General features: G+C 41.8%; 1 protein-coding gene across 2 annotated transcripts in view; it reads right to left on the bottom strand.

Annotated features, from left to right (window-relative positions):
- Window positions 1-1,822, bottom strand: part of lrig1 (leucine-rich repeats and immunoglobulin-like domains 1) — a 33,871-nt gene extending 32,049 nt beyond the window's left edge. Inside the window, exon 1 of one of the 2 annotated variants that reach the window (XM_031752382.2) lies at window positions 708-1,822. In XM_031752382.2, the coding sequence (XP_031608242.1) occupies window positions 708-910 (203 nt within the window). In that variant the 5' untranslated portion in view covers window positions 911-1,822. The remainder of the gene's footprint in view (window positions 1-707) is intronic. The other variant, XM_031752380.2, reaches the window with a different exon arrangement.
- Window positions 1,823-20,193: the final 18,371 nt, after the last annotated feature.

Below are 20,193 nucleotides of genomic sequence, written 5' to 3'. Positions count from 1 at the left end.
GAATACACGTTTGCGCACGTGGCTCTTCTCGCGATAACAAAAACACCTGTTAACCTACTTTGAATAAAACTCCCTAAGCCTGACTATTTACGCAAAAATAAAAAACCCCATCAGCAGCAATGCCCGAGCTACACGACAAGTCTTTCCACATCGCATCTGGCCAAGTGTCAAACTCACAGATGCTTTTATTTGTTTGGGGGGGTACAATGTTGTGAAAGATTTTCATTTATGAACAGCATGAAAAACAAAAAAGCTCAAGTGGAGTTACAACATGATGTTCAGCGTCTGCCTGTGCAAAGTTTTAATGTTCCGTGACTTTCTAGAGGCGCAGGGGGCCTCCGGGGTACTTTGACGGGGTAACTAACTGCAACCAAAACGCGCGGGGGGGGGGGCAGTTTTGTTTGCTTACATACAGTTAGAAAGGAGGCACGGGCATGGCTTCTATGACAGCTGCCCGTCACTCCCCCCTCTGTTTTAGTTCATAGGCAAAACTATGCAACTCTAAGCAGAACCACAAAAATCTTCTCTGACGGGATTCCTGGGGAGAAGCCCTGTACCAACAGGGGTCCTCTGCTTCAAAGCTGTGCTGTCGGCGTGTTTAAGCAAATAAAGCCCTAACACTCTATGCTGCTGTCCACGTTTTTACACTGTTATCCCGTTATGGGCTGGTCAATAAATAGGTTAGGGCAACTAAGCGCTTTACTTACAAGGAAACAGTCCGAACTGGAAGGTCCAAAGGCGTCGCCGTCAGCTCCAGATTACTACAGTCCACTGAGTCTCCACTGCAGGTACAGTTCTGGGCACACGGTGTGTCTGAACTCAATCCATAACTTTGAAAGAATTCGACCGACAAAATTAAATAAAAAACACACCGAGACAGATATCCAAATCGTCCCAGGAAGGCCGCCATTTTGTATCCAGTTTTAATAGCGCGGCTGCTGAGCTCTCTCCCGGTGCCCACAACCTGGTGTCTTTAATGTGGCTTCGAAAAAAAACGAAAGCTCGTTATAACGCATTAATTGTCCTCTTGTACTAAAGATGCTAGCATGGACAACTTTGGGGCAGCCAAATGTTTTCCGTCCCAGAAACATTCATCTCTGACACAAGTCCCCCACTTCCAACTTTCTCCTCTAGCGTCCGAGGCGGGCTAAAAAAAATAAAATAATGAAAGGTAAATCACGGACTAGCAGCGAAACTCGGCTACAGTGAACTCCTTTAACTCTCTAAACTTAAATGTAAGTTTTGAGAGTTTGTGCATAAAAGGCTAAACGTAGTTTGTCAGTAGTGATATTGCTTTTGCCGACCTCTGAAAACATGCAACAGTCAGACGTTAAAGGACACTGCGCCCGTACACCTCTCAAAGTAACAGTTGATCAGCGGAGTAGCACAAAAAAGTAAACACTAAGCAAAAGAAAACTGCCAGACGAAACCAGAAATTTGAATATGCAGGAAATAATTTCGGGCTCGCAGGAACAGTGGTGAAAACTCCAGCGCTGGTCTCTCAAGCCGAGCGTTGCATGTCGTCCATACCGCGGCGGTCGAATACATCCAACTTTGAAACCCCCGCACGCCCGGTGTTCTCAACCAGCAGCTTATCAGGTACAGTCTGTGGTCACAAAATCTCGACGATGCGATTAATAGCTAAATTGAGTACCCCCTCCTCCTCCTTCTGAGCGTTCAGTACCACCATGAGTTTTTTTCCCCTTACCCAGTTACTTTTCCTTTTTTTTCCTACGGGACCTTTCGGTAATCCCATGTTGGAAACACAACAGCAATTCAATGGTCCTCCCCCGGCTCGCTTGTGATTGGCTGGTGAGAGTTGACGGCCGGGTTACGGCCTAACCTCATTGGTCGTTGCGGGTTCTCACTCCCTCGCGAAGTTGGAGAGCCTTTGAGCAGTTGTCACTCAGCGGTTTCTGGCCCCGCCCATGTTTCCCACCCCGGGGTGTGAAACCGCACCACCTCCTTTCACTCTCACTGCTTCTTAAAGAGACAATCGCCCAGATCAAGCTCTGTAATCGCATTATAACAAGCCGTAATAACATAATTGGTTTGAAAGCCCGATTTAAGTATTTGTTAGTAAGGCTGACATCAAGATTTACATACAGAAGAAAGAGCGGGGAAGCTGATTATAAGCAACTGGCTGTATTCCCCCTCAGTCACGGGCATTTAAAGGAGTTTCTGTAAAATACGATAAAGTTCCAGCTGGAGTAAGTTGAATTGTGAATGTGCATTTGCTTGTGTGAAGTTTGTGTATGCATGAATATTAACAATTGTGGAATAGTAAGTACATTTCTCTTTCCAAGTGAACACCTCAGTTGACTGTTGCCTAATAAAAACAAAAAAAAAACCCCTTATGTCTCCACTCCACTTGAGAGAACAATTGCACTTTGCAAGTGTTCAGATGAAGAACAGAATCCAGCAGTGAGTTCTGTTGTGGAAGTAATTTAGACATTTTACATCACTTAAAAATAACAATACTACAGAAATACTCTGTTTAAAAAGTTCAAAGTTTGCAAGTTTTAAAATTCTATACGTCTAGTGAAAGTAGATACTTATCAGGCTCAAATCAAGCTTAAATTAATTGCTATCAAAATTTCAAAATAAAATATATTAATCTGGTCCAGTTTTCACTCTGTGATAGGTGTGATTGTCTCCAACCCCCCATCACCCTGAAATAGATAAGTGATTAAAAAAAATGATGGAAAGGTGGTTGGATATTACTCTGTTTACCGATAGACGATTGTGCAACAGTGGTGACTGTGGTGATGATTCCACCTGTGTATATGTTATCTAATCTAATCTACTCTAATCATTTTATCTCCTAATTCTAATCCAATCATAATTAAATGTATTTAATCTTAAATAATAACATCTCACATATAAAACAGTGGAGAAAAATACTGGATTTGCTTCCTAGTAGTGGAGCATAAAAATGTGTAAAGTCAAAATACTAAAAGTGCAGTAAAAGAATAATCAAATATACCTGTATTTAAGTTCTCTCAGGTACTCCAGGTTCATCCCACAGGTTAACTGGTGGTTCTAAATTGTCTGTAGGTGTGAGTGTGAATGGTTGCCAGTCCTTTTGTTGGTAGAGAGTGATGAACTGGCAACCTGTGCAGAGTCTACCCTGCCTCTTGCTCCATGACAGCTGGTATAGGTTTGTACAGGCCCTTCTGTGACCCTGAATTGGATAAGCGGACAAAAATGTATGAATGTACTTAAGTGTGGTGCATGAGTAAAGCCTACTTCCATTCCAAGTAGCTCAAATTGGCTCTATATTGACACACTGTCAATACACTGTAAGCAATTGAAAGGTCTCTTATAAAATTCTTAACATAATGTGATTCAATTATCCATTTATTTTTGATCTTGCTGATAATATTGCACAATGACTTTGAATGGGGTGTCTTTAAAATTAGTTGTGATTAAGTATAGCATCCTTTTTCATAACCATCTGCGAAAAGCTGCAAATGTTTTGTGTACATGTGCCTGACAATTTGCATACACAATCACACGCAAAGTGGATGTGTATAATTGTATGTGTGTATGGGCCTGCAAAGACACCCATACACATGTGTGTCATTTGTCCATCCAGAATAATTGTTCACCATTTGAGCATGCCCAGTAATGGCCACATGATAGCACAAAATTTTTCCCAAATGTTGAAATCATATTTGCCCCGTGTCTCAAAAATGCACATCTGTGATAAATCAATGCCCCCGTCAGCCTCCCGGCCCCTTCTACGCTTTTTTTTTTTCTCGTCACATTTTTTTTCTCAGCACTGAAAGATAAGTATTGATTGACTCTGTCGGAGCTATTGTGATCGCTTCGTGTTGGGAGAAGTCCCAGATTTCTTTGCTATTAATCACAGTAGCAAGGAGATAGATATTCACACCTGGAGCACTGCAGGCAGTTTAGCAGCGCGGTTCCTTTCCAGTGAATAAGAAAAGGTTTCGCATTGCACCATGTGTATGAGTGAGCGCTGTGGCCTACAGGTGAGGCCTCCGGCTCTTGGAAGCAAGGAAAATATCTGCAAAATGAGACACTGTTAAAACATGACTTCGGTGGTGATGGAGAACTACAAATTTCTATAGTTTTGTCCAGAAACTGCATTTCTTTTAGACTGTTCTTTGGAGTTGTCAAAAGTCATTCAAATATTTTAAATGCTTGATATCTCACTAATTTTCAAGAAATATCATGAAATTGCCTCATTAAAATATAATATAGTATTTATATCTATTTGTTTGATAAGAAATGTATTTAGAAAGTAAATTCCAGTTATTTATTTCTATTTCTTAGGAATATATGGTGTAGCATTAAATCATGTCTTTTTTCAGTATATTTTTAATTGATACTCAGTAATTAGTATATAAATAGTAAACTATATAAATATCAAATTGCTAGAGTTTATTATATTAGACTTCCAGCCACTGAACTGCTATTTAAACGTCCTTATCCAATACCATCTACCATCGCAGCTATGCCACAAATGCCCAGCCCAACAAACAGGGTATTTGGACCAGGTACTTTGGGGCTCTATTTTGAGTGGACTGTTGAATTGTCTCTTAATGTGATTTATCTGGTGGATAACCTGGGTGACTTGGAACTCATATAATGTCTACTAGTGCAGCAGGCAGACAGCAGGTTAAACTAATGAGAAATATTTCTTCTCTTATTTTTTCCTCCAAATTCTTATTTCACTAGCAGACATTTCTTTACTCTGATAGCATATGTTTTGGCACTAGTTTTGCCGTTTATTAAACTGACAGTCAGACAACGATGTCACATTGTAAGGAAAGCATTAATGGCCTTTTCTATCGCAACTGGGAAACTCCTCAGACTCACCCCACGCCCATTCTCGTCTGTGTGAGTGGACATGGGCCTGTCATGAGAGTCCATTATAAAGAAGATAATGACTGCGCCAGATGAGCCCTCGTCTTCTTTTTTTTATATCTGTTTTTATGATTTTAACACCATTCATATTGGTGTTTATGCAGCTGGAACAAAATCAAAGTGTCCATAAAGACAAGTCCACAGATTTCAGGGCCGGTATGAGAAAAGTGCAGGCAGTAGCTTCTTATGTGTTCACGATGAGTCAAATACACATTGTTCACATTTCACTTTATTTCAGTGCTGGAGGGGTAACGTGATGGCGAGAAGAGGGGAGAGGAGGGGTGGACGTGCGAGGCCTGGAGCGATTCATCACGCTCGTCTTACTGGAATCTTCAAAGATAACAAACCATCTGCTGCAGCTATTCATCAACTATAAAGTAGAGAGGCGTGAAACGCAGCCAACTCATCAAACTGGGACTAGATGGCTAACGGGTGTTGCAGGAGTGCAGAGATGCCTGGCTAATAGGAAGCAGAAACAGTTTGGGCACTTGTGTCGATACCAGACTGCCTGCTAAGTGGCGTGATTACGTGGCCTGCAAGGCAGAGGACGTGAGTGAAGAGGGGGAAGAGGAAAGCGTGACAGATGTAGAGAAAGAAAAATGTAAAGGCAAGAAGGTGCAGGATGTCTATAAATACTCCACGTGCAAGACATTTTGGATGAAAGACTGACCTTGACTCTGATCTACCTTAGGGTTTCCTCAAAATTAGGAATAATCAATGATTACTTGATGACTACTAATTTTTTTAAATATTAAAAGTCTGAAGAAGATATGTGTTGTAAACAAATGTAAAGATATAAAACCAAAGCATGCGACAGACTACACTGACATACGTTTAATGGAGTAGAGCATTTTTCAGTGTTGTGAGGGAGAAAAGGATGCAGGTAATGTGTGTTTTAATTGCACAATTAATATAATACTGTAGATACATGTTTGCTATTTGTTTTTTACTGCTAGCTTGTCACTTCCCCAGCTATTCAGTCACATTATCATCTCCCCAAAAACTTTACCCTTTTTTTTTTTTGAGTTTTGCATTATCTTTTTTTTTGATAACAGTGGGTTTTTTTGTATTTCTGCTGTGTTTTTTCAACTTCAACTTTTTGTGCTTTTACAGCATTTTTCTATTTCCTGGTGTTGTTAACTTGCATTGCGTTTGACCTTTCAGGGCCACCGTACAGTCTCCACTGACCTTGCAACAAACCAAACAGATATTCATGTGTAAAACGCTATCATTATGGAAATGCACGGAGAACAATTATGCATCCATCTCCTACACTTGGCCTTACCAGGTTCAAGGGGAGTTACTGGAGCCAATGCCAGCTACTCAGGTGCAAGAGGCAGGGCACACCTCTGGGAAGAAGTGCATGGAGAGAACTCATGCAGACACTGAGAGAAAGACCCTGGCCACATGGTGGATTTAAACCCAGAACTGTAGGGCAACAGTGCTAACCACCGTGCCACTTCGCTACCCCTGAAATTTACACCTGTAGGAAAGAAACAAGCTAGGAGTGATAGCTACGTCGAGAGGAATCAGTATTTCACCAGATAATGAACTAAACCACGGGTAAATGAAAGACAATAACAAAGAAGCTTCAAGTGTGGTGCAACCTGCAGGTGTCTAAACACCATAGCTCCAGCTATTCTTCTGTTTTTTTCTTATTGCATAGAAAGTGCGCTAACCTTCACAGTTCACATCACTGTTTGCCTTATGACGAGGGTGAATCAGGCTGTGCCATGCCAAGTTCCTGTCAGTAAGTAAGACTCGCAGCTTTGCAGCCCAACGGCGAGTGATGAGAGACAAACCGTACCAGCTCCCTAACCTGTTCCATCACGAGGTAGGCGTGGCGAGAAGCGCACACCTTGTCTACTATGCTTACATTTCAAGCCCACAGTGTCAGCTGCAGTGAAGGTATGCATTGTTGAAAGTGGGGCCCAAAACGGCAGTTAGTTTCCACGTCCTTTCAACAGGTGTTTGCTTGTGTCTACATTGCTCACATCCTGACCCTGCGAAGTCGAAGCCACGGCTTGTCGGTTTACAGCTACTTTGACAGACGGGGTGGGGAAAGGTGACTCTCTTGTGTATTCGGCTGTGGTTGTTTTAATAGGCCTTGTCAATAGAATATTTCATAAAAGAAGCAATGGCCCGGAACAGTTTTTGTTCTGTCCAAGCAGAGGAATGTGCTTGTTTCACTTTTTGAAAGGTGGTGCAGGGCTGCAGCAGCCAAACAGCTTTCAGTCTGCCAGCGCTTTTTGTTTCTGTGTTTTTTAGTGCGAACACGTTTGTACGAAAAAAAGAGATCTCATTCTGTCTTTTGTCTTTGCCTCTCTCCTTTGCCCTTGTCTTTTGCTCTCTCTTCAGGCTCTGAATGGGATTAAACACAGCTTTTGTTGTTTGTGTGGAATATAGCTATAAAACGGTTCAATTACCAAACTCAGTCACCTAGCTGTCTCCACTGTGCACGTTTTGCTGTAAGGTCTTAAAGCAAAAAAGCTTTTGAAATGACTTGATTCAAATCCACGGATTTAAAATCGCTAGGCCTACGTTTGACCTGTCACATTTCACGGCTGGTTACCCACCGGCCTGGCATTTAGATAGCCAGTGAGCGGTTTAATTAGCCAGCGAAATCAGAATGGTCTGAAAGTCTCAATTCAATTAGGTCTTCAAACACACTCAATGGCACCGCAGACCAGAGGTGGAAAATTCAATTTATTTGAAGTAACTGGATACCCATTCACTAGTGAGCCATATGGCCTCCCTCTTGGTATGCGTTGTATATGTTTACGAGCAATTCATTCAGCATCATTACTTTATCTTGAGTGTATCATTAACTGTGGAGAAATGGCAATTAGACGGCGTGTTAACTGCTGCCACAAAGACTGCGTGTTTACCAGCCACTTTACAGCTCGGGCACAAAACATTTTCCCTCTGAACCACATAAATTACAGTGATTGAGTGAAATCACACTCCACTGCATTTGCACTTGTACATTTATTATCATCTTTAATTGCTGCGCTTTCCCTCTAAATATCCCAGAGCTGGTTATACGTGACACAAATGGACTTATAAAGTGAAGCCACCCATGTAGGCTGATGAACGTAAGACCGGCATTCCATCAGAGAAAAGAATGAACCCGTATTAATCAAACCTTTTCTCTTTTGCAAACCTGTTTCTAGCTCTCTCTCCGCTCACACAACGCTGTGGCCAACTCATTAGTGGAGGCTTTGGAAATGCTTGTATAGCCATGTGGAGTACAAAGAGTGAAAAGGCTGATCCCTCCTTTTTTTTCTCCTTCTTCCTTTGCTCCCTTGCTCTTGACAAAGTAGAGCCTTGGTGAATAGTGGAGGCAAAGGCAGAGCTGAATGGAGCTGGAGGAATGGGGCTCGCTCATGCAGAGAGCTCTCAGCTCCTCTATACCTGCTTTGGAGAAAAGAGTGGCCAGCTGCTGCTGAGCCTTTTTCCCCCTGACTTCAATAGAGACCTTGTGAAAAGAGCCTGGACAGGGCAGCTGAATAATGAGAGAGAAAGTGAGGAATGGAAGTTAGGTAAGGAAGGAAGGAAAGGGGGGGAATAAAGAGGAGGTTGGTGCGGTGGGGGATTAATTGGGAGCAGAGAGGGTATGTGGGGTTTGCATAAGCACATCGTTGTTAACACCCCTGCTGTGCACGCAGCTCTTGGGGCTGGTGTGTGACAGCGAAGAAGAGCAACTCGGTTTATCATAAAGGAAATTAGCATGCAGTAGTGAAGCGGTTGAAGTCCATTATTTGGGCAGTTCAAAGTGAGAGATTGACTTTGGAGCTGGGATGTGCAAATGGTGGCCAAATCAAGCTTGGCAGGGCGTCTGTTGAAGCTCAAAGAGAATATGAGTCATTTAAAGAGCTTTCCAATGCATGCCAGGTAAAGAAATGATGTGCACACAGAGGGCCTCCCAATTCTTTCTTCTGAAGATTGCCATGGGTAAAACCTCTGCTTCTATTTTTAGTCAATTTTTGCATCTATCTTCTCCACTTATTAATCTTTTTTTTGCTTTCCACAGCTCCAACCACATTGTTGCGCTGCCACAGCTGCTAAAATGTATGTCAACTTGTTCTCCTTCCCCGTGCACTTTACATTCTTACTCTCCCTTTACCTACGAACTGCTGCTTTTCCCTCCTTTCACCGGCTGCAGCTCCTTTTTTTTCTTTAATGCTGGTTCCTTTCCTCCTTCCTTTGCTCCCTTACCTGCCTCCAGGCCACTGTTGCTGCTAATAGGATAATGGCTGCCATGTTATGCACACTTAAGACCCACAGAGCATCGCTGAGGGCTGTGTGCATACATGTGTGTGTCAATGTGTCTGTGTGTGTGCTTGGTTTGTCTGTTTGGAGGGTGGAGGTGGGGATGCAGGACGTCTTAAAAATGATGTAAAATTACTTTGTGGGGATTGCAGGAGGAGTGAATTATCTTTAACGTTTCAGCACCGGGGCTGTGGACATCTGGGTTCCTAGTCTCGCTGACACTGTATGGCGCCCCTGAGGAGCATTTATAAGAGTTTATAGATGGTGTTTTTAAAAAAAACAAACTTGAGTTATCTTTTGAGGTAAGTAAGATGTTGGATTAAAAATTGCTGACACTTCTACAGGCTGGATTCACTTGGTACTGAAGGGTGAACTAAGTGAGATAGAGGCGGATTTATAGGGCACTGAAAATATGTTCCATTTATCTGCTTCTGTTTATTGAAGGAAGAAAAATGGACAATAACTTAAGGCCTTGGGGAGCTTTTCTGAATTTCAGCCAGTTTTTTTTTTTTTGAAGGTAATTTTTAACCTACATAACAGATGTTTGCTTTTTTTCTGTTCTTAAAGCGACACGGGACAGTTGTTCTCGCAGAAAGACTGTAGGCATGTGTATGATGGGGAATGATTCAAAAGGGGAAACTCTCACTGCTCTCACCTCTGTAAAGAGCAGGCATGGACACTCGTGACACTTTATCATACGCCTACACTTTAATCCCTTGGAGCTCGAGCTCGAAGAATGCTGGAGTTCAGAAATCAAACCTGACTCCATAAACTCACGTGTGGGCAAACAAACACATGAAACTTCTATCATCCACACCTGAAGACACATATGAGTTCTGCACATTCCCTGCACACTGCCGCACATGTCAAATTCAAGAATAATAAATCATCCAGCCATCTATACATCCTTTTTTTTAACCACTAGCCCTACTCCTTGCCCCCACCCCTGCTATTGCTGCAGGGGTGGGGGCTTTAGTCCATCTCAGCTGTCACATGGCGAGCGGCAGCGTACAGTCTGGACAGGTTGTCAGCCTGTCAGGGTCATAAAATATAATTGATGAAAAGATAAGCAAATCAGCAGCAGGGCATGCAGTATCATGCAAATTTGAAACGCTATGCAAACTAAATTTTCCAAAATCAAATTTACCCCGCCTTCAAATGTAATAATTTAACATCTCGCATTGCACAACATCTTCATAATCTCTTCCATCTGCCTGGTAGCATTTGGCATGATGCAAAAAAAAAAAAAAAAAAAGCCACAAAACACCCACGAATTAGTCGCTTCTTGGTGGTTCTGGTTGCTCAACATTCGTCGTAACCATGAACACGCAGCAGATGTCTGCATGTGTGGAGGAGCAGAGACATTAGATTCGAGCTGACAGTGAGATATGGACATCTGAGGCCCGTGCTGTAAACATCATTTTACTTCAGAGCTGAGCTCATTCAACAGGTTGCATTTATTCCTCGTTAGTTCATTACAGCCGCTGACAGCGACGAACTGTCGTTCAAACTCTTCTGGATCTTTTCCACCCCCGACTTAACTCCTGTAGATCAGTTTAACCTTTGGCATTGCAGACACGTCCAGCTGATTTCATTTTTACCGGAAAGGTGCTGCTACGCGTCAGAGCTTCCTGATGTTTCCTGCTCTCTCACACACACTCCTGTGGTGAATTTGTTGTGCTTATTTAGCGTGGGCACCTCCGGCTGTTGGAGACCAGAAGCGTGACAGGACAGATGCTCCTCAGTTCTGCATATCTAATTCCGAACAGACACTCGCAGTTTCTCTCTGTCCCTTGTTGTCTAACCTGCTCTCTTTGTTTCCTTCAGTCTGTCCTAACTTAGTAATGGTAAAGACTGATGATGCACTAGGAAATGAAATCTTTATAATGACACTTGGCTTTATTTTCTTTTTAAACAGGCATTTTGAGTGTCCCGGCGACTGCCTCTCCCTCCTGTAGGGAGACGTCAATATAATATCCTAATAATAATCACTCACTTCCAAGTCAAACACACAAAGTTGATTAAAACATGACTATAGCAGGATATTTGCAGTGGAAATCACATTTCGAGTTGAGGTGAGACGTGGAGCCCTTAAGTCTGGCAGTCACCGAGTGGAGCAGATTGATTGCCTCGTCTCACATTTCATCTTGTTTGGACGAGGGCCCCGTCTTACACTATCATACTTAGCTCGAGCAAATTAATTGGAGCTCTTCCTAATGAAAAGGGACATTTATTTGTTGTTGATGTAGTTTGAAAGTATGATTCCATAGTGAAAGTACGGTGTATTTACCTTTTCTGTCTTTCAGATTTTTATGGCCGTGTGTGCCTGCCGTATTGCGTTTCTCCAAATGCCCTGCCTGCTATGTGTGTCTGTATACACAGTATGTCAACATGCATGAATGCTTACATGCCGGCATGTGAGGGAACATTTGCTCTGTGAGCTGCAGACCCATTTGCAGGTGTGAAAATGTGCTTGCAGACGTGCACAGTCAAATGCAATAACGACACCAATGATTCCTGGAAGAGTTTACTCCGTCTCACAGTGGGTTTTCATCTTCCTCTTCCCTCTTCTTCTTCTTTTTTCTTTTTCGTTCTTTTTTTTTTTTTGCTCTGTTTGACAGTGGATCAGACAGGAAATGCTTGCCTGATTGGAAAGATTAGTGAAGCTTCTGCCAGCTGTCAAAGAAAGATGAGAAGATTAAAGAATGTAAAGAGATACACTCCCTTGCTGTGTGTATCCTTTCTGATTGTTAAAGAGATGGAAAAAATGCTTTGGCTAGGTAATCTGTTCAGCAAATTACAATGGAAACAATAATAGGCTACAACCACCTTAGCGGCTCTGTCGGGCACAGGCGCTTTGAGCTAAAAAGGCTGTTGAAGTCAATATGCTGGTACAATTTTTGGTGCCATACTCACCATTGTTGCCTTAGCGTTTTTAGAGTGCTAACGTTTACCTCAGCCTTTTTCATGCATGAACTACAGACAGTGTCAGGGGAATTAGGTCAAGAGTCCCAGCCCTTTGTCAGCAGATTGTCCAGGTTAGGGGCCTGATGACTACGTCTTTTAGGTGAGGGGTGGTACCCAGGCAAAGAGTATTGTATGTAGCACACTGAGTCACTTTCTGTGAATTCTCCAGACGTTTACTGCTGTCATTTTCAAACTAGCTCAATGGACATGAGGCTGGACTGTTGGTGGATTAAACTGACAGAGTTGTATATCTTCCATTTGGAAGTTAAGAACTGCAATGCACTTGAGAAAAAGAAAGCTTAATTAGCACTAAACACAAAAGAGGCTAATTTGAATATTATTAGTATCGAAAGTATTTTGTTAAACTAACCTTTGAAGAAACGTTTAGTGTGATAGTAGTGCTAGTTGACTAGTTCAATTCAATTCAATTCAATTTTATTTATATAGCGCCAAATCACAACAAAAGTCGCCTCAAGGCGCTTTATATTGTACAGTAGATAGCACAATAATAAATACAGAGAAAAACCCAACAATCATATGACCCCCTATGAGCAAGCACTTTGGCGACAGTGGGAAGGAAAAACTCCCTTTTAACAGGAAGAAACCTCCAGCAGAACCAGGCTCAGGGAGGGGCGGGGCCATCTGCTGCGACCGGTTGGGGTGAAAGAAGGAAAACAGGATGAAAGACATGCTGTGGAAGAGAGACAGAGATTAATAACAGATATGATTCAATGCAGAGAGCTCTATTAGCACATAGTGAGTGAGAAAGGTGACTGGAAAGGAAAAACTCAATGCATCATGGGAATCCCCGGCAGCCTACGTCTATTGCAGCATAACTAAGGGAGGATTCAGGGTCACCTGGTCCAGCCCTAACTATATGCTTTAGCAAAAAGGAAAGTTTGAAGCCTAATCTTAAAAGTAGAGATAGTGTCTGTCTCCCGAATCCAAACTGGAAGCTGGTTCCACAGAAGAGGGGCCTGAAAACTGAAGGCTCTCCCTCCCATTCTACTTTTAAATACTCTAGGAACAACAAGTAGGCCTGCAGTGTGAGAGCGAAGTGCTCTAATAGGCTGATATGGTACTACAAGGTCATTAAGATAAGATGGGGCCTGATTATTTAAGACCTTGTATGTGAGGAGCAGGATTTTGAATTCAATTCTGGATTTAACAGGAAGCCAATGAAGGGAAGCCAAATCAGGAGAAATATGCTCTCTCTTTCTAGTCCCTGTCAGCACTCTTGCTGCAGCATTTTGGATCAGCTGAAGGCTTTTCAGCGAGTTTTTAGGACATCCTGATAATAAAGAATTACAGTAGTCCAGCCTGGAAGTAATAAATGCATGAACTAGTTTTTCAGTGTGCAACTAGTGACTAGTGAACAAAGCTGTTAACAACTCCTCCTGAATATTTCTATCAAATTTCTTTCTCTTAATTATGATTATAATTATGATTTTTATTTTGGTAATGCTTGCTATAGTAAAAGGCAAGTACACACTCTGCACATTTTCTGTGTTTTTCTCAGTCTCACACATCATTGTAGACGACTCTTTCTTCTTATTTGCCTTTTTCTCAACTTTGTGGGAATTTGTTCATAAACAACTCTTTTATATCCCACCACAGCATTTCAACCAGATTTACTTCTGCACTTTGACAGAGCCATTACAACACATAGATTCTTTTCTTTTTCAGCCATTCTTTCATAGATTTGATGCTGTGCTTTGGATTATTGTCCTGTTGCAAGATCCAATTTCATCCATGCTTTAGCTGTTGGACAGATGACCTCACATCTGCCTGTCTAGAATTCTTTGGTATGAAGAGAACTGCATGGTCGGCTCAAAGACTGCAAGGTGCAGGTACCGTGACTGCAAAACAAGCCAAACTTACCACCCCTCTTTGTCACTGTAGAATAATGGACTAAAAAACTGTTTAAAATAGCCTTATCCCCCATTGTGGACGTCTTTTCTTGATTGACGTTGTCTTAACAGACACCTAAATGCTCCAGACCAGAAAACCTCTCAGATCTGCTTTTACTGAGACATGTTTAGTTTAGTCTCCCCTCAACAAATGTGAAAATAATTAAAAACTTTATATTACATACAGTTTTTATATATTTTCTTCAAACTTTACAACAATGTACTAGGCCTTAGAAGACAGAGTACCTAGGCTGGCTAAGCATTTGACCTTAACCTTCAAAGTTGACCTTGAAAAGAAAATTTCAAGAAACCATATGGAGTGTAATATATGAAGGGGCATGGAAAGAGCTGCACAACACACCTTATTATATTATATTTTGTTAATACGACTCACTAGGACGTCACAATGACACCATAACTGGCTGACGTCAGCGTGCTGTAATAAAAGCATCATAAAACATCAAAGATTGAGAATATGGCCCTTGCCCTTTGGAGGGACTTGGGCTCTCTGAGTGCTCTTGCTTGTCCCGATTGCCACTACTGTATATATTTAACTCAAAACCATGAATTCTAACGTTAGTTTAGGGAATAACCTAAGTCATTAGGATTCATCTTGTGGGACCCAATTTTCAGGACAGCCTGCCCAGCATAGCATTAGGTAGGTTTTGATTTATTAGCTCTGGTTTTGAGATATTCATATATCCAGCTAGGATTCTCACAAAAAAGATGCTTGCCAATTGCATTATTTGTATTTGTATAAATAAATACTGCCTAACTATATCTGCTAAACTGTTAGAGAGTTGTACCTCTTATTGGCACTTTCTCATGATTTCTCCACAGGGTTTAATGTGTGAAAAAATGTCATGCAGGAGTTGTGTATTTAATGTCAAGCTTCTCCTTTTGACCTAACTGCTTTATAGAAGATCATCAAACACACTGGACTCTCTCCTAAATGCAGCTCAGGCTCAGCAGACAACAAACCTTCGTATTTACTATCTACTTTCCAACTGCGGTGCAAGAATTTGAGCCGGTGAGGAAGTTGCCTAAAAACTCCAGGCAAGCGCACGTTTACTTTAACACAACTGACCTGAAAACGTAAGAAACGACTTTTCATTCTTTTCCCAAACAGATTAAACAGCCAGCTTAACCTTGTCAAGAAATCTTTTGAAGGCTCTGTATCGTATGACATAAACAACAGATGCCTCAGAATTTCAGATCTGCCGTTCAGCGCTCGGCTTTTCAAATGATTAGAATGAAACAGAAGCTTCATAATGTACTGGAATGTGGAAATGCAGTTCAGTCTTTGTCATAGCAGAAACAGCTGCACCTGGAATAAGTCGCTTACACAACCGTCGCACCTGCATGCCCCAGACGTGTTTGGTGTGTGTGCTCGTGTTCAAGAAGAGTGAAAAGGGAGTAAGAAAAAACGCTCCATGGAAAATGAGGGGAGGAAAAAAAGGAGATTAAGATTTAGAGAAAGTAGACAGTAAAAGAGGTGAAATACAAACAGAATAACGTATCGACATGGCGAAGGCTCCAGGCGGCCATGTTCCTCCTCACTCCCTCTGGGAGTAGCTGTAAAGTTTCTTTTAAAGTGCTTGCAGGATGTTTTCCGAGGCCTCCCCCCTGCTCAGTCCTTCTTTTATTTTCTCTCTGCACAGTTGCTTTTTCAATCACCCAACAACGCTCTCCTGCATGTCAATGACCTGGTTTCTGTCAGCGTGCAAAGCATTAAAAGCCCTCCTTAAATGCTCTTTTCTCACTATTTGGTTTACAGGCCAGTGACGCAGAACCAGGAAGACTGTTGTGGTAACAAAGGACAACAAGTCCACGCTTTCTGTTTTTCATTCACATTATTAAGCACGAAATAAACATCTTTCTCCCGCAAGGTGAGAATTTCCTCCCAAGAAAACGGGAAGATTTCTAGGGTACAACACAATCGCTGAATTGCTGTTTACTTAACACGACGTGCTCGTAATGGGCGAGATAAATTGCCGCTCAGAAGTAGTTGTGCGCGCTCAGAACAGTGATGTTCATTCACAAGGCTCAGCTGCCTTGCAATGCGCCGACAGATGGGAAATAAGCCATCATTACCTACTATTGCTCATTTATCTTTAACCGCCTGCATTTAAACATAATTATCTCCATTGCACAGCCCATCAAGACAGGACAACATAGGACATCTGTGTGTATGTATGTGTGTGCGCACGTGTGTTCACGTTCACATGTGCTGCTGAGCCTGGGGACTGCTCGAAAATTGAGATGATGATGTTCCAAGTATTTTTCTTGGTCTTAAATTGTTATATTTTTCACTCTCTCAGTCCAGCACACGCAACAGATGTTTTCATGTGTACCTCCTTGTTTTTACAGCTTTGTAATAGTCACAGCCCCTTCTGACAATTCATCTAATGCCCTGTCGTGTTCAGCTTTGCACCATAACTTCATGCTTGTTAGTGCTGTCTGAAAGAGCAGGTCATTTTGAGTTAACCATTTAGGGGCTTGTATGATGCCCGTGCATATACATTGACAGCTGTTAGTGGTGCAAGTTTCCTGACCACTCACATGAGCAAAAGCAGCAGACCCGTGATGGAAAATTGCTCCATTTCAAATAAAAGTCCTGGCCATTAGAGTTTTATTTAAGTAAAAGTACATTGCTTCTTCCCCTTGAAAACAGCTGCTGTTGAACAAGATGAACACATGTGGATTTAATTTCTTCAATTTTTATTATTTCTTTATTCTGTCAATTTATTACCAAACTTTATTTGAACCTACACTAGCCAAAAAAGAAAAGAAAAAAAGTCGGGACGCTGTGTAAAATAGAGATAAAAACAGAATGCTGTGATTTGCAAAAACGTATTAAAACATGAACCTGTATTTTATTCACAATAGAACGTGGGAAACATATTGTACTTTTAAACAAACAAAAAAAAGGCTCATTTGAATTTGATGGCACATCTAAAATATGTTGGAATAAGGGCAACAAAAGGCTGGAAAAGCTACAGCACATCTGAAGTACATAACATCATCAAAAGGCTCTGATAATCTGGAGAAATCAGACAAGGCTAAAGATCGATATTGGCTTAAATGACACTGCATTTAAAAAGGTTATTGAATCATAAAGTGTGCTCACTTATTTCTCACGGGATTGCATAGAAAAACTTTCTTTTTCACATGACTGTACTCATTTCTTTACAGTATTCTTGACTTGCTTTCCTTTTCCATGAATGGTTCAAAAGAGCTTGTATGTTTCCTCGTAAGTGTGGGATATAATAAACAATTAGCTTTAAATGACTTGTCACCACTAAGCAATCAGGCTTCATTGTGAAGCTAGGTACAGTAAGTCACCCATAGCTTCATAAATGAGCTGTGGTGCTTGTATATAGAATGCTTCACTGGCCACACAGATTGTTCAATAGGCTTAAAGGAGGAGGCATGTGTGCACAAATATGTTCAATGTCTTGCTGGGGCCCAGACCCACAGGTTGGATCCCTATACAAAACAACACAGCCAGAGGGGAAAGCTACCACATGCTCTTGACGCACAGGTGCAGCTCTGCTGTCTCTCATTCAGCACAAAAAAGAAAAAAACAAAACAAGAAAAAAACTTGACCCTGTGACACGCAAACAAACACTGAGGTATGCACCAATGGTGGCCATTCTTTCCTTTTTTCTGCTTCTCTCTATAACAATTTCTTACAAAGCTACAAAGCAAACAGAGTAGTGGCAGAAATAAGGGTAAACACAGGTTGTTGGGACGTGTGTGTGGTGAGTGACTGACCGTATGCGGTGGACATTCCTGATATTTAGACAGCTTTTTTTTTCTTTCTTCTTGTCGGATGAGATGTTTTAAGAAGCCCGGTCCCCCACCCAGGGCTCACCTGTTGAGCCGACATCCAAACAAATGGCTTCTATTGCTGCTGACACCGACCTTTGACCCCTAGGCTTTGAGCTGCCCTGCAGAGAGGGGCCAGTGGAGGAGGCTTCCTGGTTCAATAACATCTTTTCCCCTGAAGCGGCTAAAGCGCTTAGCTGTTTAACACCTGTGGCTTCATCCCTCTGTGCTCCGACACTGCTATTATCTTCCACATATCTTCACACAAGCCGCAAGTCATTTGTCACAGCTTGTTCTCTGGACAACTTCTTATTTTTTGTGGGATAATAATAAGAAGCTGTAGACAGGGCGAGAGGAAGGTAGGTAGGTAGATTATATTCTTTATGCACATCCATACTGTGCATTAAAAAGTGATGTAATTTAGCAGACCATGTGCTAGTTAGCCATTTTGATTGTTTAGTTGCTTTCTAGAGCGTTTATCCAGTTAATTAGCTGGAATGTGTCACCTCCAGCAGGGTGCGAAACAGCATATGAACTATGATGCCAGGCTAATTGACATTCTTACTCAATAATCTGCTAAATAAATGAAACACCCTTCCAGAGATGTAAATTATGATGCCTAGATTGCAAAATCCCTCTGTGCTATTTTTATGCTGCAAACAATTATTGATCATTTCAGAGTTCAGAACTTCAAAACTCAGAAGTAAAACAGAAACAGCAGTGAGGAAGAAACTACTTTCAGCTGATAGTTAGTGTGCAGGATGCTAGCGCTCTCCAAAACTTGAAGAGATGCTTACCTGTTGTTGTTGTTTGTTTTAGCAGTGTGTATTAGGCAAGTGCTGAGCATTAAAAAAAGCGAGACAGTCTGAACTTTTTTTGTATTGACCATTGCCTATATTTGATCTTTAACCTAAAGCATATTTAAACATCGTACGTTGACCCAAAGTGCTTTAGAGACAGACACATTTACATTCCAGGTCAGCCCAGTTTCAAAATACATGAAAAGCTTAAAGGTGTGTGTGGTTGTTGAAACTAATTATTATGGAAAGTAAAACTCTCGGTGATTTAGTGGTCATTAAAAGGTGTTCAGAATTTGCAAATTGATGATGAATCATCTCATAAATCATGACACACTGCTCTGCCGTACTTGAGCTGCCTCTATAGGTTAAAATAATGAGAATCAGTATTGATATCAGCAATACTGGCTGATATCAATACTGATACTGACGTACCACTAGCCTGTATCTGTGGACCCATTCACCTCTCATGTGCACACCTCTAGTCAAACGTGCACAGCCCATCAGGCTCTAAGCGGGAGAAAATTACTCCACACTCATGCATGAGTGCACTCAATCCGAGGCAGATATTCACTCACCTACTGCTGAGGAACAAACCCCCCGTCTGACCTCATGAATAAAATAAATAATCTGCTTTTTAATGTACAGGGAGTCTTAGAAGCAGACAGTCTGCACACACAACTGCCTATTTTTACGCCGGTCACACAGCTTGGTTGTAAGCTTGTTTTTATTTATTTATTTTTTTAAGGTGAGCTTTACAGCTTTCTCTTCACTCCACAAAACAGCAGCGGTGCTTCAACGTGTGCCGCTGCGTGACTCCTTTTCAGAAACCTTGACGAAATGCACACTGTTTTCTTTCACACATAAGGTGACGTGGTTTAGCCGCACAAACAATCTCACTTGCTGTACATTCACTTGCAGAAGCCCATTAAAGTGTGCGGATGCACAAGTGCACACAAGCACACACACGTGTAAAGATATTGAATGCATTTAGATAGCTATGGCGTCATGCGCAAACAGACATTCTGTAAGAGTCATAAAACATTCGTATGACTCCTGATTCAGATTGAGAAACCCTGCGCTGGAACAGTTGGGCTCTGTGAGTTGCAGCATACCACCAGGAACACGTAACAGCTTGTATCAAGCTGATACAGATGCAGAGAAATGCTGCAATCCAAGACTGTGCTGCCAAACGCTGCTACAAACAACAGCAGCAGCACCTGCCCGAAATCTGGGGAGCGAGTGGCGTGTAATGCCTTGGCTTCGGAGTGGATGTCTGCGTATGTTCTTTCAGGAGTGATCGTGATGAAGCAGGGCTAATATTAGGTCATCACTTCTCCTGGCGTCTCTACAGCTGCTGGGCTTGACTGGTGGAGACATGTCCACATATGGAGGTTCTTGTTGCTCTCAAAATATTTCATACTAACGACGTTTTGTGCTGAACTGGAACCAGAAAACACGACTTTTTGCTTTGAAAGGGATCAGGTGTTTGGCTAGAGGTTTGTGATACCCGCAATAAG

Source organism: Oreochromis aureus, linkage group 5 (genome assembly GCF_013358895.1).
Source record: "Oreochromis aureus strain Israel breed Guangdong linkage group 5, ZZ_aureus, whole genome shotgun sequence".
NCBI lineage: Eukaryota > Metazoa > Chordata > Actinopteri > Cichliformes > Cichlidae > Oreochromis > Oreochromis aureus.
This window is presented reverse-complemented; position numbering and strand designations above follow the sequence as displayed.